Source organism: Hippocampus guttulatus, chromosome 12 (assembly GCF_054856545.1).
Source record: "Hippocampus guttulatus isolate MCC_2025c chromosome 12, RoL_Hgut_1.0, whole genome shotgun sequence".
Lineage (NCBI taxonomy): Eukaryota > Metazoa > Chordata > Actinopteri > Syngnathiformes > Syngnathidae > Hippocampus > Hippocampus guttulatus.
This window is the reverse complement of record NC_141272.1, coordinates 2,471,531-2,494,247: the sequence shown is the minus strand read 5'-3', so window position 1 is coordinate 2,494,247 and position 22,717 is coordinate 2,471,531. Positions and strand designations below refer to the sequence as shown.

Here is a 22,717-nt window from a genome sequence, read left to right as displayed (position 1 = left end):
CTGGGCTGCATCGCGGCGTCAAACAAATCGCGCCTGACACCGAATGAAATTGTCTTTTTGTTGAACCAGATTCCAGTTCTTTTAAAGGTAGGAGTCGCGCCTTTCCACTGCCAAACAATTGCTGAATATTTGGTGGCGCGAAGTTGTCCATCATCTGTGCTATCTGTACGCAAACGACGCCACGATCCAAATTATTGCGTGAATGATTTTTGTAAATAGTCAATGCCAGGGCCACTATCCTGCATGACTTCGACATGTCCCTCTGAACAGGTCAAGTTACATTTGAAGATCGTGCAAGGATGAAACAGGACAGTTTGAGTCCCACGAGAAGGGAGAAGATGAACATCAAAAGAACAACAGCAATCTCTGGCTGCTAAAAATAGCGTCAAGCTCCTTTTTGTCGATAAGCGGGCGTGTTTGCTTCTATTTTTGGCAGACGTATTGTGGGAAGATAAACAATCGCTGCAAATGCTTCTACTTCGCGGAAATAATAGACGCACAATGTGGACGCGTTTCCGGGAGATACACAAGACACGCAGCAGCAGCTTAGCAAAAAATCAAGAGTTTCACATCCCGGTCACAATCTCGCAATAGGATGAGAAACATTGCGCAATTTATGCTTCAAAACAAAGAAAGGTTCTCGTAGTGCTCCAGAATAGCCGTCTCTGAAAGTCTGAAGAAATCTGCTTGCGTGAATTTGATCATTAGCTTCAGCTACCTTGGTCATCTGAGCTCACAGTCATCCAGAGGTGGCAAAAATACTCACTATATATATAATAATACTTCAAGGGGAAGTCAGGTCAACTATTTACTTTACGAATACTTTTACTTTACAATGATTCAACTAAGTGTTATCAAGATTTCGATTTTAGGCTTCTCTCAACATTGAAAATCTTATAATCGAAGAAATACTGTTCACGAGCCGAACACCGTGGTGTGCTTACAAATTCCCGTAGCATCATGTTTGCAACCTGTGGCTAGTTTCGTGAAACGAGATCTTTTCTTAATACCGCACGTACTGCTACTCCCACCACTCAGGAAAAACTATTCAGACAGCTGTTGGGACACCCAGTACTTTGGACTGAAAATTTTGCAAAAATGCAGAAAACTCTTGGTTTTACACCCCCCTAAAAAAAGTGATTTTCCTTGGTCCATGTCCCCAGACAGCCCTATCCTTCTTTTGGGGGGGGGGGGGGGGGGGGGGGGTAACAACATCCCAAGTGAAAAACAATGCAGAATCAAGAGAAGATTCTCCCTGTCTTTGCCGAAGCAGGAATGCGGCCTGCATTGCGTGACCGCCCGCTGATGACGGCGAGATTATTGCTGTCTGCTTGTCCCAGCGTCGTCCCCGGCCAACAACAAGCCAGCCTTTTGTGGCACCTTTTTGTCACATGCGCGGCTGAGCGCTTGTTGATGCGGTTTTATTGTTGCTCTTATTGTTGTTGTTTTTGGGGAGTTTTTTTTCCACGCAGAGCAGATGGCCGGAGAAACCAAAAGTCAGACGTGTTGTTTTTGTTGAAAAGTGAAGCTGCGCTGCAGCAGCCCACACACGCACACATTGGTTTCGGGGACGCTGCCAGGTCGTCGAATTGTGACAAGCTGCAGTCTGTGAGCTTTTAAAAAAAAAACAAAACACTAGCTAGGAATTCTTGTTGCTCGTGTTTGACATGTTGGATATTAGTTTTGCCATTTCGCGTCCTTCCATCTGTCATGTTACAAAGTCGTAGAAATTTGACCAATTGTCTCGGACAAGTTTGTAATCGGAGGAGCCTTGGAAATGGCCCAAAGAACCGTAAAACAGCTGTTTCAAACCGAAATGGCAGACTTCCTGGTTCTTTTAGGCCTTGGGAGTTCTTGCGACTTTTTTGTGGGTCTGCTCATGATAGATAAAGTAGGGTGTCAAGATATGACCATGTCCAGTTGAACTATTAACAGTTTTCTGGCAAGTTGTCAAGTGTCACCCGCATGCAAACATTTTTTTTCACACTTAAGCATCTCGCGCACAAATTTGATCCAAATTTGACAAAATCTTTTGACGTTGAAGAGGAATGGCCGAAGGTGCCCGAGGATAGGCGTGACATCTTGTGGCATCATTTTAAATGTTGGCTTTGACGAAGCCTTGGAAATAGCCAAACCCGCCATAAAAAGGCCACTTCTAACACCATCGCCAGATTTCCTGCGTTTTCAGGCATTTCTTCTCGGGATTTTTGGTGGGTCTACTCATGATAGATATGTCCAACAAATTTCACTTTGCTAAGTGAAATGTTGGGTAAAGAGCTGACCTCGTGGGGTTGAGAATTACTGTTATGTTGATTTGTGGTTGAATGGATTTTTTGTTTTTCCACAACTTTGCGTTATTCCTTTGTCGAGTACACATGGTACGAATTTACTTTGTCGTAGCAATTTAGGAAAAGTTGGACGAATGGCTAAAGACAGTTGTTCCTATCAGCAAAATATTGCGAAATGTCTGTGAATACTTATGCAAACATGAGATTTTAGTGTTTATATTTTTGATCATTCATACTGAATAAAAAATACATATATACATTTTTTTCTCCATTTTAGAGCGTTGTACGAAATGTGAAGACTTACACGAATACCGAACATGACATTATAAATTGCCCATTGACATGAGACAACGATAAAAGGCCACATTCAAGCGTTGATCAGCAAAAACTCCCCAAGCAATTTTCATCCATCCACCCGACGTCACGGCTCAATCGCATGACTTTGCGACTGTGAGCGTTGGGCCCGAATCCAAGGTTTAATGCCGGGATACACCGGCTGGAAATGGACGAGATGGAGCGCACCGACGGCTTCTTGTGTTTGTGCAGCTGTGTGTGTGTGTGTGTGTGTGTGTGTGTGAGAGAGAGAGCCCCCCCCCCCCCCCCCTTGTCTTCCTATTGTAGCGTACAGTACAGAGTGTTTACTTTGGATGTTTGCTCATGCACATTTGAAAACACAACGACTGACGCGTATCAGCTGGTTTGTTGACACAGTTTGTCGCAGCACTAGCGACACACACGCACACACACACACACAAACCGTGCGCCGCTACAACAGACACACCTCGGATAATTGTGTTGGGGACACGGGCACCTCTGAGCTCGTCAGTGGGCGTGGCTGTGCGTACAACACGATGTTAAGTCACGCACTGCTCCCCTGTCATGTGGTGTTCCACAGGGCTCAATTCTGGGGCCTCTGCTGTTCTCGCTGTATCTGCTCCCATTGGGTTCCTTCTTAAAGAAACATGGTATTCCCTTCCACTGCTATGCAGATGACTGCCAGATCTATGTCCCACTGAGCAAGAAAGACGCCTTCTCATTAAGGCCACTCCTATCCTGTCTGGAAGAAATCAAAACCTGGATGGCACAACATTTCTTGAGATTCAATGAAAAGAAGACAGAGGTGATATTGTTTGGTCCCAGTGGCCCTTGTACATTCCATCCTGTAGACCTGGGCCCCCTGTCTCCTTATCTTAAGTCAACAGTCTCAAACTTGGGCCTTAAACTGGACAGTGATTTCAAACTCGATCGGCAAATTGGTGCCGTTGTTAAATCCAGCTTCTTTCACCTTAGACAGCTGGCCAAAATAAAACCTCTCCTCTCACATGAACACTTTGAGACAGTAATTCATGCCTTTGTCACATCCCGGCTCGATTACTGCAATGCCCTTTACTTTGGAGTCAGCCAGTCCTCCATTAAGCGCCTTCAGCTGGTCCAGAATGCCGCTGCTCGCCTCTTGACTGGTACTCGTAAGAGGGAGCACATAACTCCTACTCTGGCATCCCTTCACTGGCTCCCCATTCATTTTAGAGTTATTTTCAAGATCCTCTTATTTGTTTTCAAATCTCTGAATAATCTCGCGCCACCTTACCTCTCTGAGCTCATCCGCCCCTACACACCTGCCCGGCGCCTCAGGTCTGTGGACCAGACTTTATTAGAAGTACCAAGAACTAAACTGAGGCTCAGAGGGGATCGAGCCTTTTCTGTTGCTGGTCCCTCTCTCTGGAATGACCTCCCACTGAACATTCGGCAAGCCTCCTCGCTGCCCATCTTCAAAACCCTCCTCAAAACTCACTTGTATTCTTTGGCATTCGACTCAGCATGACTTAGATTTGTTCTTGGTTTTACTGTTTGGTGCTTTCTACCGCCTTTATTACCAATTTGTCTTACTGTTTATTGTGCATGTTAAATTGCTCCATGTACAGCACTTTGTATGCAGCGATGGCTGTTTGAAAGTGCTCTATAAATACTGTTGACTTGACTTGACTTAAGTAGGGACCGAGATGAAGCCTGCAGCAAATAGAGAAAAACCTCCGCTAAAAAAATGTTTTGAAATGCCTATAACAAGAGTTTAAATTTGGAAATACACTGCGAAGTATGATTCCAAAACACTAAAATTATTTTAACCCTTGCAGGTTACTACAGTGGGCGGCTTATCATGTTATCAGGTTACAGGGTGCATGAAAGGGTTTGAGTCATCCTTAAAAAAAGAAAATTGCTGTCAGATGATTTGCTTTGAGCAATGTCAAGATAGAGACTCCCGTGGTTTGTTTGCTTGTCCTTTTTAATTGCTACTCTGTAACCTCCGCAAAAAACTCAGGCTCAACTTAGCGCCTCGAAGACCTTCGAAGACGAGATTTGAGGTATCGCTTCAACGTACCTCCTTGCGACAATTTACTATTTTCCCCAAAAAGTCCCGATCTTTGTTGTTGTCGTACAGCAACTGAGGGTGTTACAGAAAGTTTAAAAACAACAACAACAAAAAAAAACAGATTGGTGAATTGAAAAATTGCATTCACATCAAGTGATTCTGAATTTTTTTTAAAAATAAATCTAATAAAAATCGGCTTTCTGTTTTGCTGTTGACAAGAATAACCAAAAACTCATAACGCCCATTGAATTGCTTAAAATGAATGGGAACGAAAGTCATTTTTTAAAAATGAAAATTAATTTCAAAAGGGGAATAACAACCCCCAACACAAAGCATCTTTTGAGTTTGTTAGTTACAGGAATGACAGAAAGAATATCAAAGCCTGTGAACTCACTCAAACTTCAATAATGGCCGAATGCCAAAATTCACGCACACGCATGAAGCGACCGGGCCTTGACGGCATCTCATCCCGGTCCTTCACTGAGGTCCCTTTGCCTGAACTCATCTCAACTCATCGGTTTCAACAACAGCAAGCGAACTCAAACCAAGCACGAGCGCGGAAGTCGCCCAGTTTACGCAACCTCGTGTCCGAAGAGACGTTAAGCAGACGCGAACCAACGGACGCCGCCGCGCGTGTCTGGTTGTTCTCTAGTCCCGTCCAAGCAGGTATCGCAAACAAAACAAAGAAGAGACGGACGGACGTTTGGTGTTCCTCTGTTGCTTGCGGTGAGGGGATCCAGATCAGCCGAGATCGCTGTCCCTCGAACGCACCGGGATGTGTTAGCACTTCAGCTTTAAAAAATAAAGAAATAAGTGAAATCGCAGTGAAAAAAATATATATATCTTCCGAGATGAGACCGAGAGCCTTAAAAAGTGGTCTCGAGACCGGTCTCCAGACCAAGACCGATCTTGAGAACGGCAACACGGTCAGAAGCTCCCGAGCGGACGATACGATCCCGCTAATGTTTGTTTGTTTCTGGCATTTCAAATGGTGACGAAGCGTGTTAAAATTCTCCCCGAACGCTGCTTCCGACGCACTATTTGGAGCCGCGCAATCGGCCATCACAATTCAACTCCGATTTAATCAATCACATCACCCATCTGCAATCCGGTCCTCCCAAAACACAGAACGGCACTACAAAAACGACGTGTTTGTCGGACGTGGTCCCGGGTGCACCCGCTGAGTCGATCCGCTTCTGCATCCGTTGACCCGAGCAATCCACTTTGTGCCTGTTTTTGCACACGCAAACCCGAACTCGGGGCCCATAACTGGTCTGCACCACCAAATTTAGTCAAACAACAACATTTTGATGGGTTTGACGTCGGAAACTCCCCCCCGCAACGCGAGTCACGTCCTTCTGTGCTCACGGGTTTGGTTGGTCTTCTTTAAAAGGGTATTTCTAACGTCAAACACGCCGGTGACGGCTACTACCGACATTTTTGAAGAGCCAAGGCACGCACTTTCTCTGTGGTTTTGCTCCCTGTGACGCGCACTCGTAAGACCCACAGGCAGTGTCTTCAGGCCGGTGTTTAAAAACAACCTTTAAAGGGTAGAGCGCGGCGGCGATTGGGCAGTGAAACTCGCACTTTGATTCCTTATAAAATCGGGCCCCCGCGGCGCCGCGGATAGAACTGGGTCTTCTTGTTGCTACTTCGGCGCACAATTCTAGCTCCCGTTGGTTCCGCCAAGCCCACAAGGACGTCATCGAGCGGCCCCGTCTCACGATTTGCCGCGGCTTCCGCATCATATGACCGTCATTCGAATTCAAGAAACTCACTCCTTGGGGGGGCCGGACTTGAAGGCTTTCACAGAGTTAAGATGCGATTCTGTTTTTTTTTTTTTTTTTTCTTGTGATGGATTGAAGCGCACGTTGACATGCTGCTTGGATAAACATTGACTCCTGTGAATGTGCCATGCCAAAGGGCAAGAAGGAGCAAGAGATGGCAAACTATCTCTGGCAATCTGAGGGAGCAGATGCTGTTTTGTAAGCGCTGACTAGAGACTTGGGGGCTCGCGATGGCTCGCAGCCGGCAGAACCCTGACTGATTATTGGATTTGTTTCCTGACTAAATCTATGATTTCTCTCGTAGGAAAAAAAAAAATACACTGATCATCCCAAGTAAGAAGACATTTCTAACGGTTGCTGACTGCAGCAATTCTTCAAGCAGCAACCCAAGGCCCAACAAGACGCAAAGCAGAACGTAAATTGATCGAATCACGACCCACAAAAAAATCTCCGTTGCATAACCCAAAAAAGACAACCACTCAATCCTCTCGGCGACGTGCCATAATCCCTAACGGCCCCATTACTCTACCTGCTTGATGGTCTCTAACTGTACCCCCAGCCCCAAGCCCACCCGCCTTCTTGAAGATCACCCCCGCGGCTGCTTCAAGTGAACGTACGCGAGACACTGACATGGCGTGGAACATAATTGCCTGCCAATAAAAATGAAACACGCAAAATGTCTATGCCTGTCAAAGCAGGAAACGGGGAGGCGCTCCCGCCTGACCTCTGAGGGCAAGGACTTCCCAAAGCGCCCCCTGCCCCCCCATGCAAAACAACGGTTGAGCTGGCAGCAGATGGCCGTCCTCCCTCTGCTCTCTACCTTCTTTCCATTTACAAGGGCAGGAGTGCTATCACCTTCCCGATATGATCAGTCTGGAATGTAGCAACTCTTCTGCGTATGTGAACAGACACGTTTGTTCAACGGACAGGTGGGAGGGCTTTTTTTTGGGGGGGGGGGTCTTGACGTGGGAACAGGATTTGGACTGTTTACACTATGTCATTTGTATGATTCATGCGGTGTACGCAGACTGATGCGAGTTTGATTCACACTTATTATATATAGTATATTTACACTGTACACTGCAACTCATGGCCAAAGGAGTGCGTGGGGGGGGGGGGGGAAGTAGAAAACCTGAAATGCCAATGGCATCACAGAGTTGCATACCTTATGGTTGAGAGGGAACAAAATAAAGATAAAGCCTTCTAAATAAAACGATTGCATAACTCCATTGTGGCCAAAGCATTTCCAGGAATTTTAGCATCTCCTGAACGGTCACGATTTTTCTCTGGCGCTTCGTCGCCGCAAGACGCATGGAGGCCATCAGGGGGGCTTTAAACCAAACTAAGTGTTTTATTCTTCAGACAGAGACATCATACAGTAAAAGGGTTCAATTTGAGGTGGCTCAATCTTACCAGCCACCAGCCAGAGCCAACCTCCCCCAACCCCCACCCCCCCAAAAACATTTTCTATACATATTAACTTACGTCAACGAACACAGTCACAAGTCAAAATTAATGAACTTGAATTAAAGCCGGTCCAATTCTCTGAACTCCGCCTGGCAACAGGTGATGACGAGAACATCCGAGGTCACCAAGAAGAACGTCGTCGCACCTGTTCTTAATATTTTCATGGCATTCTGCCATGCTGTGCAGTTCAAGCCCCAACCAAGTCACTCGAACAAAAGTATTGGGACACGCTCGGGGAAAAAAAGGTGACAAAAATATGCAGTGGGAACTTCCCTTAGCACGTATCACAGCTTCCTTGTGCGTGTGTATGCTGTATGTGTGTGTAAACTTATATTTATATGCCTTTTTTCAAACCTTTACAAGTGAATGCATTGTACTTTCACAAACGTAAGGCACACTTAAAAGCCTTATATTTTCTCCAGAATGGATGGGGGCATCTTGCGTATGCACCAAGTTACAAAATCTGCGAATGGTGTTGTGTGACTGTTGTGTGACGAGCCCTGCGCATGACTGACTGATGTTGTGCCGACACGCTGCTTATACGGAGGAAAGGCGGACAGAACTGAGGACAGCACACGGACGTTAAAGTGGGAAGGGTTGGGCGTGAAAGAGGACGCTCAAGGCACCCCCCCCAGTATGTGTAAAAAGTGTGTGTTTGTGAATATATGAATAAATTCAGTCATTCATTGAATGATTGGAGAACGTGTCTCGACACCGTTGTTCCCGATATGACGTGTTTCTTTTGATGAGCAAACCTGACACGCTGCTTATATTTTAGCACGCAGGAGGCAGCGCGTACCCAAGTTTCCTGACTCATTGTGTGTTTGTGCGCTGTGGATCTAGTGAGTCATCGCCGCCGAGCGTTAATCACCTTGGTAAACAATTAGGAAACATCCCAGAGAGCCTCACTTCCACGTCAACCTCCCTCAGCCCCACCCCCTTCACCAACGGCTGACTTTGCATACGATTTGCATGCCCGACCTGTTTTTACCTCCTCTTACGCTGCCTTTTGACACGCAAAAAAAAAACTCAAATCTAAGAGGTCACAAACTGAGATCTGGGGACTTCTGATGGGCAATAATGGACAGGGAAGTGGACTGCTGCATTTTTATGAAAAAAATGCAGCGTCACCCTTTCATACACCTTGTAACCTGATAACATGGTAAGCTGTCCACTGTCGTGACCGCTGTCCCTGAAAGGGTTAATTGTCACCTGCAGCTCTGATGTGGTTGAAGTCCTATCGAGAAAGTAGTGAACAATGTGTTCAGGTGAGAATCGTTAGGTCTAGTCTGCACCCCCCCCCCCCCCCCCCCCAAAATCCAAGAGTGCCTCAAGGTTCCGTTTCGGGTCCCTTATTGTTCACGATGAACATTAACTACCTTCCAGACTTTTGTTGGGCATTAACTGCCAGCTCGATGCGGATGACACTGTGCCAGCAAAAACATCTGTACTGTTTGCCGTATACAACAGACTCTCGTTGGTTTACGCTTTTTCGGCAGGTCAATGAAGACTGCTGCTTGATCTTCTCCCAGAGCGGGTGTCAGTGAAAAGTAAAAAATGTTCATCTTTGTGTACGATTATCGTTGACAGAGTGCACCATGTTAAGTGGTTAATGCACCATGTTAATCAGTGCATTCCTGCCTGATTCTTGAGGAAAATGCGTCTTTCGTTTTGAGCCCAGCTCAAAACAAAATCCAAAAGGAATCATTGAAAGAAGAAGCAACTGATTAACACAATGCGACCCCGTCCAGATTTTACGGTTGGGTGGGACGGACGGCTAGACGGGGGGATTCAGGACACCTCATCCACTCTTGGGCAAAAGACAACACACTTGTTCCAATGATTAAACGCCTTGAGCAAAATCCCCCAAATACTTAAATGACGCCGGAAGGATTCGGCTACAAATCAATTGCTTGTCAAGCCTTTCAAATTGATTTCTTTCCAGAAACAAACCACCAGAAAAGTATTCCATAATTCTCACTCAAGTCACCATGACTACATGATTTCGTTGATATACTGCATCCATATTAGACAAAAAAACACACGATTGGAATAAATGACAATTTGCCAATGCCTCAAATTGCCGCAGTATAGAGCCAACTACGGCCAAGGAGGACTTGCTCAATGTCAGATTGTTTTTGTTTGTCGAAAGTATTGGTGGCTGGTATCGGGAGGATCAACGGGAACCCGATCCATTAAAAATCGGCCCAGTACCGAGACATGGTTGGTACTCAGCCATTCCTCGCTTCCTCACTAAGTGTCCGATGGGCTAGACTGCAGCGAGGCATCACATTTTCAAACACCTTCACTTTTTTGTGTTCATTGTCACCCTCCAAAAACTGCGCTGTTAACCATTTTTGGTTGAAACAACAGACTACCATGTAAAAGATCACAAGGACCACTCAACGTGTTCTTTATGTTCCACTCACATTTCACAACGACCAAATGGATTATTAATTAGTGGAGAGAACGACGGGCCTGCTCCGCGACCCAAACGTCACCCCGGTCAGCTGACAGCGATGGCGGCGGGTAAAATAGTCCTGATTGTTCCCCACTCTAGACTTTAAGAGGAAGGAATTCCAAATGGTTGGATGATTGAATCCACACGTCTGCTTGTTGCGGACGTCTCATGACACCGACGCCGCGTGTCCGCTTTGCAGAGGTGGCAAAACTACTCACGCCGTGTACTTAAGTATAAGTCGAGACAGAACTACGTATGCTTTCGTGTTCTATTGTCTTTCAGAGCACCTTGTGAAGAAACCGAAGGTGAAAATTTCTCCGTGAGCACTGCCTGACAAACAAAAATCTGTAGGTAATTAATACTAACCCATGAAAGGTTTGTAATTGCCTATCGAGACCACAAGATGGCATCAAAACATTTTTTTCCCTGTAAGACCAGACAAAATGAAGCTCCTCCCCTCATTTCAACATTGTTCCTTGTACCCAAGATGCCACAGCTTGGAGCTAAAGCCATATATCCATGCAAGGCTTTGGCCTGCGCACAAAAGTTGGAATTGAGGTCTTCAGTGAATAATGATGGAAAAAAATTAAATAAAAATAAGCAATAAATAAGCGGAGAGCAAAAATGTTGTGGTTCGCCGTGTCATAACATAAAATAAGCCCACACATTTTCACTTACATTTTGGCACTGATGACTTTTGAGGCCAGTCCCTCACCTATTATAGTCCACGAGAATTAATGAACCAATAAAACCAAAGGTCCCTGATGGACGTCAGTCAAAATGTTATTATTTTCCAAGTCCAACCTGGGCTCCTTGTTCAATATTTCACTGTACATGAGCGTTCAACTTTACATTACCACATAATTGCCGTATCTGTATTTAAAGCGCGCCATTCAGAACCTTGATACGTCAGTATCTCAAAACACTTGTAATTTTCTACGACCTGTCCAAGGCTGAATAGCTCCTGTGACCCACTTTTGGGTCTGACCTGTTGAGAATCACTCGCTTATGAGAAGTGGGCGGGAGTGCAGGCTGGGACAGCCCCATGATTGCATTCCCACTCGCCGTGCTCTTGTTTATACGGTGGAGCTAAGCTGGCTTCTTCCTACGTACGGTCGCGGCAGCAGCAGCTGCTCCAGGCTGACCATGGTGGTCTCTGTATAAACACCGAGCATGTGTAAGTGGAAGACAATGGTGGAAGGACACATTGGGAGACATTCTCGGATGCTTTTCATAGATGATGACACACACACACACACACACACACACACTGATGACATCTTGGCATAGTCAGTTTGTAGGAGCGCAAGAAGTGGCCCGGTAGTAACACAACACCACACGTAAACAAATGACAGCTGTATTTATAGATTGGCTCATTCTACTATCAGCCTCCATAAATCCTATTATGTGAGTGGCGGCTTGACTAGTACTCTCCCCGCCCACCCCTGACACACACACTGAGACACACACACACACACACACACACTCCTGGGTGGCTTATGGGAGCTTTACCGGGCCACTCAAGGAGGGAGCCCTGCTATTGTTGTGGCACAGACAAAATGGGAATGGCTCACATCAGACGTGACCTCATCGTGATTGGATAATGCCAATATGAGCGTAAGAGGCATTTAGCGGGGAGCGCAGATAGCTGCAGGCGTGTCCATGTTGTCATATGACTGCCCCCCTAACGTCCCAAACTTCACCCCCCCCCCCCTCCAATCCAAGTGGCCGTCTGTGTGAAATTTGCATATTTTTTGTACCGTAGTTTTAAAAAATGGGGGGAGGGGGGTGTAAAGTGGGCCAGATGTTTTGGGGGATGCACCTGCTACCACTTAGAATATAATCAGGGGTCAAAACATTAGGTACACCACATAGAGCGACATCAAGTGTTAAGAACTAGTCATATAAACTCAACCTTTATTGAGCCAAGGCACATCTTTTGTTATTGAGAAAATGTCACGACACACTACCAAAGACAATTATCACAAAAATGCACAGATGGGTCACTGATGTGCTTTGTATCTCCCATCTGATGGAAGAACATGGCGGTCTGTCACTATTATCAGCAAAAACTTTTTATTCATGTTGGTATTAAATTAGTAGTAGTAGGCGTTTCTCATATTTTGGTAACAGGAGGAAGCAAAAAGAAGGAGTGAATTTCAAGTGTGATTGTTGAACTGGGCTGCAACGTATACTGTACTGAGAATAGTGGCTAATATTTTGCCCATATTACGCAGCAGAGTGTTTCCTAATCGTTATGGGGCCAAGGCACATTGACATTGAAAGAATCCCACACCACACCACCAAAGAAAAATGTCATAAAGTGTACACTGAAATAATGATGGTGTGATGCGGTGCAAACACACCTCGCTGTTGTGTCTGTCACGTTGATGGCTTAGATAGACGAACAAAGATAACTTAGAGTTGAAAATTTGGGGGCCGATTCAGTGAAATGGGGTCATTTCTCGTCGAACACCTGCCATCGGACTCTGCGTTGAGAATCGCTGTTTTACACTAACCAAAATAATCGTTATTGTTCGAATATGATATGATAATATAATCAGGGGTCAAAACATTAGGTACACCACATAGAGCGACATCAAGTGTTAAGAACTAGTCATATAAACTCAACCTTTATTGAGCCAAGGCACATCTTTTGTTATTGAGAAAATGTCACGACACACTACCAAAGACAATTATCACAAAAATGCACAGATGGGTCACTGATGTGCTTTGTATCTCCCATCTGATGGAAGAACATGGCGGTCTGTCACTATTATCAGCAAAAACTTTTTATTCATGTTGGTATTAAATTAGTAGTAGTAGGCGTTTCTCATATTTTGGTAACAGGAGGAAGCAAAAAGAAGGAGTGAATTTCAAGTGTGATTGTTGAACTGGGCTGCAACGTATACTGTACTGAGAATAGTGGCTAATATTTTGCCCATATTACGCAGCAGAGTGTTTCCTAATCGTTATGGGGCCAAGGCACATTGACATTGAAAGAATCCCACACCACACCACCAAAGAAAAATGTCATAAAGTGTACACTGAAATAATGATGGTGTGATGCGGTGCAAACACACCTCGCTGTTGTGTCTGTCACGTTGATGGCTTAGATAGACGAACAAAGATAACTTAGAGTTGAAAATTTGGGGGCCGATTCAGTGAAATGGGGTCATTTCTCGTCGAACACCTGCCATCGGACTCTGCGTTGAGAATCGCTGTTTTACACTAACCAAAATAATCGTTATTGTTCGAATATGAACGCCTTCGGTAGGCTGCAGCGTTATTCTGCACTACTACAACAACCACAACCACGTTCAGGATTCCCTAAGACTGTCAAGTGATGTCATCGTACAAGGCAGAGTTTTTACTACAGCGTACCGCGCAGGTGTGCCTAATAAAGTGACGAATGAGTGCGGTGTACAGTTAGTCAGATCCACTCACGTATCTCCGCAGTTTCCTCTCCGGCGGCGACTTCCTCAGCCAGCCCTGGAGGATGACTTCTCCGCCGCTCATCTTGCCGACAACAAGTCGGTTCGTCGGTGCCCAACGGGCGGCTACACACGCAGGACGGCCCCGGTCGCCGCGCGCTTGTCCCCCATCCGAGCCGAGATAAGCAGAACCAGGAGGAAGAAGACGGGGGTTGAGGGGGGTTCTGGCAGTCCCGGTCGGGGAGATGTTATCGGACGAACCTTGGCAGCTCCTTCTGCGGCGAAACTCGACTGATGCGGGGCAGCGTCACGGGGCGTCTGCGGCTTGTTTTCCCAACTCGACACCACGCCCACGGCCGGCTCGCAGGAGGGATGGGCGTCCGGCAAGCAACAATATTTTAATAAAAGTATTTCAACGTGTATATCGGTTCACATGCTTTACGACAAGCAATAAATTAAACACACTTTCCGGACAGCTGCAAAGACGACTTGCGTTTTAAATGCATGACAAAGACTCACAGTCAAACGTCCCACGGTTGGATTGGACGCAGAAACAGCACCATCTTGAGGCGCTTTAAAGTAATTACAACGTTTCAATGTTTACTCGGCGGTTTGGATGAAGTACGGGGGTCCAAACACGAGTCTTCTCGTACTCTTGGTTCCCTTGATACCATACAACAGGTCATTTTATATTCACTTAATTACAAATCATCACTTTACTTGACCGCAAACCCTACAAGAATTTCTCTTTCGCAAAGAAAGTTTGATTCAGCCGGCCAACGTCAATCGCAATCATAGCAAGCAAACAACATGGGTGAGAAATCATTGTTTGTCACAGCATCCACAGTCATGGTTTCACGAGCCCCTGCAAACAACCCAGAATGGAGGAAGATGGATGGATGGACTTACCATCGTCTCAGCGTTCCGTAATTGATGTTCATCGAATGAAATATTAAATATCCACAAAATGAACTTGACTTATTTGCCAAGCAACAGGCGTAGTTTTGATTGACTCTAACAGATGGATATTGACAAAACAGCAACTGCTTATTGTGGAGAACAACTGCAATATTTTGAAAACAGTTTCAAATATTTCAACCCGCTCATAGAGCTGAATAATAGATGTGTTTGTGTACCTCATGTTGTAGCTGAATACAGATGATTTAATTAAAAGAAAGCGAACAAGTGTTGCTTTCTCATAACTAATGGGAATGTTAAGATTTACGGTGGCACATTTCCATGTAAATATCAGTAGAAACTCATCATGGATTTCAGTAATTAATTAATAAAATAAAAACCAAGTACTCTTGCTGCACTGGAATCAAGTCGGACTTACTGTTTGTATTTTCATCAGCAAACATACCAGCAACTTTGTAGGCTTCGGAAAAACACAAGACATTAATAAAGCACTGTCTTGTTTAATTATTATGACACATGCTTGGCATCATTTAAAAAGGAGCCTCGGAGATTACAACAGACAAGAATGTGAAAATCTGGGGAAAGGAATCACGTCTTTGATGTTGTCCACTCCCAGAATGCATTGCAGGTATCGCTCAAATCCCATTCCGAAGCCACCGTGAGGCACAGAGCCAAAACGCCTCAAGTCCAAATACCTGAAAATAAATTCATTGTCACTGCAGTGGGCCATGGATACAAAAATGGCCTTTTTATGAGCATAAACAACTGAATATGCCAGCATTGTATTTAAATATATGCTGATTTTAATTTGTTTTTACCAGCTGTAGGTGTCTTCTAATCCGACCCTGAGAAGAAAAAAAATACATGTATTTATCATGGCTTGTACACAAACACTTGAGTATCTGCAATTCCAGCCCCCAAGTCAAATATGACATTAAGACAAACAAGTCCTCTCTCAGCCAAGTTCTGAAAATGTATCCTGTGAGCGAGCCATTCGCTATTTCCATCATAACTTTCGCCAAAGTGGATTTCTTTTAAGCCGATGCCGATTCTGCTATTTGGCAGAGTAATTCTGACTACCAATTATTTAAAAAAACAAAAACAATTAATGAAATAACTTTGTTGGTCCCTTCACGCTGACAAACACTGAAGATATGAATTGCAGGGAGAACATTGGACTGTTTGACATTACTTTGTATTTTTTATCTTGACAACAGAGAGAAAAAACAATTTGGCCAATTTCATTTCTGTGTATTGTGTGTGTGTGCGTGGCTGATGTTTGAATGCCATTGCGTTTTTAAAAATACAAGGCAAAAATGAGAAAATAAACAAATAGACCATACGCGCCAATATCAATCTTGCCACAGTATTAGTGGCCATTGAGTAATTGGTGGGGCCCTAATAATAACAACCGCCCCCACAGAGAGTTTCTCAACTCATGACACGAGCAGCCAAGCTTAAGAGAAAGTGTGCGCCTTGGCTGAAATAAAGTAGAGAAAAACGCATCTACTATACAAACTAAGGGGGCCGTGAACGTGCACTTACTCTTCCAGGCGAGCCCTCAACAGGTCCAGCCTCTCCTCCCTCAGCGAGCCCCCGCACAGCTCCCCGACGCCGGGCACCAGGAGGTCCACGGCGGCCGCCTACACAACCAAAGTGCCACATCACAAATTCCGATCTTCGCGCCTAGGGGGGCCGCCGAGGGGCCTGATCAATCAATGAACCCACCGTATGCTGGGGATGGTCCCGGTTGTCTCTGGTGTAGAACGGCTTGAGCCGGTAGGGATAATCAGTGACAAAGACCGGACGCGTGCCGCAGTGTTTCACCAGATACTTCTCGTGCTCCGTCTTAAGGTCGCAGCCCCACTGAGAAGCGGAGCAAGCGGAGGTCAAAGGTGGCGCAGGCGCAGCCGAGAGGATGAGGAGGTCGTACGCACGTTTGTGGGGAAGGCGAACGTCTGCGTACTTCGCTGTAGGATATTTATAGCCTCGCTGTAGGTCAACCTGGAAGTAGATCGACTTCCGTGAGCACTTACCCCCCCCCAAAAAACCCAAACAAAAAGTCTTGTGCCAAAGCCTAAATATTTGTCATTGGTAAAAATAGCAAAGAGAGATATAGACAGCTGAATTTCATCAAAAGTATCATAAGAACCTCGTGCAGGTGTCACTCGCACTTTTGAATGAAAAAAAGAAAGATACAAACTAAAAAAAAAAAAAAAAGAAGACTTACACATGGAATCTCTCCTTCAGCATGGCCTCCACGGCATCCTTTGCGCATGAGGCAGAAGGAGAACGCAGTGAGACCATTGGTCGGCCGGTCGTCGGGCAAGACAGGAGCTCAATAAGCGACGTGTCCTCGAGGGGGCGGCGGAGGGACTCACCCTGTGTCCCGGTGTCACATGCGTGTGAAACAAGTCCACGTCTCGAGCGCAGCGGTCCAACACGTGCTCGGTGGTCCGTTTGAACATATCCTCCATGACCTGAAGGTGTAAACGCATTGTTTAGCCAAGGTAGAAATCAAATGCGTTCCCGAGGTACCGGATGGGAATCGGTTTTGGGCCGATCCTCAAAATCGGGTGTCTCAAAATAGACCCAGGCGCAAGAACAAAACATGCGACGGGAATGTCCATAAGTTGTTTCGTTATGTTATTTCACCTTATTGTACTGCATTATTGGCTTTAGATCGAAAGCCGCTTCAAATGACAAAATATCGCAGGCCTCGATCAACAAGCACGGACATTGAGTGAGGCGATGCGTGGCACGGGCGTACCTCGGTGAGGTCCTCGATGGTCCGCGTGAAGGCCACCTCCGCCTCCACCATGTAAAACTCAGCCAGGTGGCGTCGGCTCTGGGAGTTCTCCGCGCGAAATGTCGGACCGAACGTGTAGACTTTGGAAAATGACCTGCAGGCATAATTATGGACAGACACACTTGAGTATGTAGTCACTGTGTGTGTGTGTGTGTGTGTGTGTGTGTGTGTGTGTGTGTGTGTGTGTGTGTGTGTGTGTGTGTGTGTGTGGAGTCGCTTGCTTTTGCCTCGAGGCATTGCAAAGTAATTCCGTCGAAGAGGATACTTTAAAAAAAAAAAGAATAAAATTACAACTCACCCTGTCATGACCTCCAAGTGCAGTTGCCCAGACACGGTCAAATAGGCGGGAACCGAGAAGAAGTTTTCGTCCTGGCTGTTCTGCGGGTAGGAAGGCTGTTGACAAATACATTCACCACAAATGCAAATAAAAATGATGTTTTCAGCAAGTGACCTGCACATTGATCTTAACATTCTACAAGCACAAATGCCATGGCTGTACCGTATGTATTTGTGGATACAATGCTGAGAACCTGTTCTGAATACCTTAAGTCCAGTTATTCAAATAATAATAAAAAGTTGCATTGGATGGGCCACCTCCGAACCAAATGCTCGCCGTTTCGATCATGTTTCCAATGTTACAACGTTAACATACAATACATAACCTTTGAACCCAGTGTGTCATATATATATATATATATAAATGTGTAACCCTCGTTACACGGTGTACCTAATGATGTGTCCGGGGTATGCAGCTGCGGCCTCGCAAAGCACTCTCACCTCGATCTGAAAGAGCTCGCCTGCCCCCTCGCAGTCGTTGGAGGTGATGATCGGCGTGTGAATGTGCACAAAGCCATTTTCCTGGAAAACAGGAAAGAGAACAAGCGTCGGGGTCTCGCTTCGCACACCCTCCGCTGACTTGACCTCACCTTGAAATACGAGTGAACGGCCCAGGTGGCCTCGCCGCGTATCCTCAGCAGGGAGCCGAAAGCGTTTGTTCTGCCGCGGAGGTGAGGGAACTGGCGGATGTACTCCAGCGAGTGGCGCTCTTTGATTTTAAACGGGAAATCCTGGAAATGGGAACAAGGGATGACGAGTGGCGAAGCATCACATAAAAAGGTCAGGGACGAGTTTAGCGGCATCAAGTAATACCGGAGCCGCAAGAAAACATTTGTTGTATTCGTGGCGTGCACACAAAAGAGCGTCCTCACCAAAGGGTCACATTCTCCAACCACGTGAATGTGCTCGGCTTCCAGCTCCACCGCCTGTTTGGGGTGTAGACTTTTCTTCAGGATCCCTCGAACCTCGACGGCACTCCCGAATGTGAGCAGTCTTTAAGAGGCAAAAGAACATTTGTTTTGCTCTTGGAATAGGTACAAAATATAAAAGTCCTTACGGGTCATTCAGCTCAGGACTGGCAACGATCTGCAGCGACTGCAGGCAACTCCCATCATTGACGTCCACGAACAAATTTGCCTTCTGCGATCTAACGGAGCGAACCCAACCCTGCGAGAGAACTGCTTTTTGTTATTCATAAAGATGCAGAACAACAACGCAATGGAAAAAATGCAATGTGCTGTGAACTGCAGCCAATTGACTTTTTTTTTTTTTTGGTGGAACCCATCCTTGGTTATTGAATGAAAGCCTCACCTATTCCCAGTTTTTGTTTGCTTTCTGAAACGCACTCAAATGCCACAACATGCTGCCAACTCCCTGAGTGGCAATGAAAAAGCTCAAGCTAAGAAACGATGGCGGTCAACTTATTTCTCGACAACGGATGCAGACAAAACAATTGAAATCAAATCATGTCAGGCATTACTTTTACAGGCTAGTTAATAGGATGTGTTCGAAATTATATAGATCTTTTTTCCTATGGTACAGTTAGGGTTTAAACGGTTGTTATTGACAATTCCAAATATTTTAGGGAAGGTGTCAGTGACTCGCTTGGTCCATAGTGCCCGCGAATAACGAGGGTTTTTTGTAAACCGCCAAGATGGCTGTGTGGCGTTTAGTGGAAATTGGAAAGTTTGTTACAACCTCTATGGAAAACGTAATGAGATAAACAGGTGGAAAGCCTTATTGTTTGATAAACATACAGGATATTAAGTGCAAGAGAAGAATCCGGACAAGATATGAAAATGTAAGGAGACGCTCCCAGATTCGCCGCAATGAGTTTGAAGCTGCGGAGCGTTCGAACTCTCATGACCACAGACCGGACCGTATGAAACGTTACCTGCACTTGGACGTTTGTTTCCAACCCAGTGCCTGAAAGTAATTCGGCAACTCGAAGCTTCCTCGGCGCCTTGTTGCAGAAATGCCTCAGAGTGACTAAAAACACCCTTCGGGGCAATGAAGCGACGGAAAACGTTTGTACAGCAGTCCGAAACATCTTAACAACATCACGACTCCTCAAACGCTGAAGCATAGGTGGCAAAACAAAAGGTTTAATATTAAATTATGCATCAAATAGTTTGCTTCATTTTCACTTGACATTCACTCTTTCTCTTCCCTTGCTTTTCCTGGTTGTCTCTTCCGCTATTGGTCCGGTGGATTCACGTGTTCAAGAAGATCCAATCAAATTACCGCCTGGTACGTCAGATTTTTAAGGTGATCATGGGAGTTGTAGTTATCTTGCCAAATGCCAAAAAGAGCGAGAGGTCTTGTTGTTCTTGCGACTTTTTCCATATTCAGATATTAGAAGCAATTTACACCAAAGGTTATGCCTTTCTTTTCATCTACATTATCCACTCAAACGTAATAAATTCCATATGACACATTTGGTTACCTTCATGGACCCCGAAAATGCGGCTAGTTCAGAAAAACAAAAACCACAATATCACAATGACGTACAAAAGTAACGTAGAACAATGACTATTATGAGTATTATCGGAATATTGTAGGTATTTTTCAAGGAGAAAAAAAGTCGTACTACGTTATCAGACTGAGTCTCCATATAACATGAAATTCCAATAAAATTGATTTCCAAACGTCCAGTAGGTGGCTGTAATGCAACCGGTTTCCCAACGGCCTTTATAAATTCAGATTCATCGTCAAAATGACTTTTCGAGGACACGTAGAAGCATTTGCAAATAGCTAGAGCTAACTACATACAGTATAATGTAAAATCTAACAATCTAACATGAAAGGTTGTTAATTGTTGGTGTTCGACCATTGATAGCGGTTGTGTGCGTGTTGAGCATTATTTTTCGGTATCCTAAATTTGGTTGGGATTCTGCTCACGCTGCCGGACCCAAACCGCATTGTCCCATTCTGCTGAGTTTTAAAACCATCCCATCTGCAGGGAAGTCCTCTTGAAATTAATCTCGCGTGATGAACGGTCCATCAGCGTGAGGTCCATTTGCGCTAAAAGCCCGCTCATTCACCACACACCGTGACACCGGGTGCGCTCGCCCACCCTTGGATGCAGATGCCATCTTTGGAATAAGATGCCACGGACAATTATTCACCTGGCCGTCAGCCCGCCCCCTTGCCCCCTCACCATGGAGCCTGGTGGTCTGAGAGAGATGCGGCAGGGTGTGTGTGTGCCTCCGTCTGTCTCCTGACACATCATCATTAAAAGCTGAACGTGATGCATGGCTGATATGAGTCATGAATGATCTCCAGCTTGGAGGAGCAATTACACGCACGCGCTCATCTTAATGGGGGGAGCGGAACAATTCTATTTGGTGATTAATGACGCTAGAGTGCAACGCTAACGGAGGGCATTAAATTGTCAGAAATGTCACATTTTTCTTGCAGGCAAGGAACGAGATTTGTTAAATTCGGTGTGGACCCTGAATGCCCCATTCTCATTAATACCACAAGAACCTATAAATAGAGTAAGTTGAAATATTACAAAAATATAGTACCCCAAAATTGTGGCGTGAATATTCACTCTCTGAGTTCTCACCGACACCGAGTAATGATACCTCTGGTACTTTGAAACATAATATTTCATTTCAAACGTGACAAAAAGTTGTGACCGTAGACCTTTCTTTCTAACGCAGATGATGGACTGCCCAGTTTTAATGTTACAAAAAAAGAAGCGAATGTCCATGTTAAAACCCCAACGAAGCATTCGTATTATTTTTCAACAATCATATTTTAATACTGCAAAGGAAAATAAATTTGTTGGAGTGGTGACACTAAAAAAATCAAAACGACCACAAGCAAAAATAAATAAATAAATGATGAGCAATAAATACAAAGACAGAATTTAGAAAATACTTAAAAAATATATTGTGATCACTCCAAATGCCCCCCAAAAAATCAAGAAACATTTAATGTTGACACTGAAATGGGAAATTCAAAGAATGCATCAGTACCACAGGGTGGCGCTGTAGCTCCATATGAGCCAAAACATGACAAAGCCAGATCCTCCCCGTCTCTTCGTGTCTTTTACCCCCCCGGATTTGCCTGCGATATATTATTCATTTGTTGCTGCGAGGTCGAGTGAAATAGAAACAAGCTGCTATTGTGCTGTTCTGCCTGCGCTTCCATCAAGAACAACGCGGCCTTGTTCGGCTTCAGCCGCAGAACCGGCTTGAACTCGTTTGCCAGTGCTTTGCGCTGCCACGAGACGAGTACACAGTGCACCTTTGGGGAGGATGACAGGCGCGTCCTCCAGCACATATCAGCGACATGCTTTTCAAGTACATCAAATCGTCCGTGCGCCTCGTGTTCGACAAGCGCGAGAAAAGGCGGAGATTTGTCATCCGGGTTCCTAACCGAGGATCGCACCTCCTCCTCCAAATATTGCGCATTCCCAAACGGAGACCGGCCATTGATTTTATGTGGCACGGCTCGTTAAGTGCTGATTAGGCCGTTATCGCGGAGTGATTTCAGGGAATGGCTCGTGTGACAGGCCAGCAGACATGAGTCGGGCGGAACTAACAACCGCCGCCATCTTCCCTCAAAGTCATTGGGGATGGCGCGATCATTGGCGCCAACTCGGCGACTTGGGCGGGAACCCTTCCAACCCGTGATTCTGAAAGGAGCCTGCCCTCTGGTGGTATGTCATTTAAAAAAAAAAAATCAATGCCCAAAGTCAGTTCGGTTGTATTGAACTTTTTTTTTCAACATTTAACAGGGGCATAATATCCATCATTGTAATATTTAATTTGAAAATATCTTAATAATATCACACTTCATGTCTCAAGATATGTATAAAAATTCAATTTTATTGGAC

General features: G+C 45.2%; 2 protein-coding genes across 2 annotated transcripts in view; both read right to left on the bottom strand.

The window, feature by feature from the left end:
- The window catches only part of gab2 (GRB2-associated binding protein 2), a 36,455-nt gene extending 22,300 nt beyond the window's left edge, over positions 1–14,155 (bottom strand). Inside the window, exon 1 of the mRNA XM_086125402.1 lies at positions 13,819–14,155. Coding sequence (XP_085981528.1) covers positions 13,819–13,890 — 72 coding nt within the window. The 5' untranslated portion in view covers positions 13,891–14,155. The remainder of the gene's footprint in view (positions 1–13,818) is intronic.
- Positions 14,156–15,203: 1,048 nt separating this feature from the next.
- On the bottom strand, positions 15,204–20,045 carry nars2 (asparaginyl-tRNA synthetase 2, mitochondrial). The gene is given in 15 exon segments (XM_086126394.1): positions 15,204–15,418; positions 15,542–15,568; positions 16,269–16,366; positions 16,452–16,589; positions 16,661–16,727; positions 16,954–16,991; positions 17,105–17,203; positions 17,494–17,626; positions 17,831–17,925; positions 18,310–18,390; positions 18,459–18,599; positions 18,741–18,861; positions 18,926–19,035; positions 19,763–19,903; positions 19,906–20,045. Coding segments are annotated over 15 exon segments (1,458 nt in total). The 5' UTR covers positions 19,930–20,045; the 3' UTR covers positions 15,204–15,273.
- Positions 20,046–22,717: the final 2,672 nt, after the last annotated feature.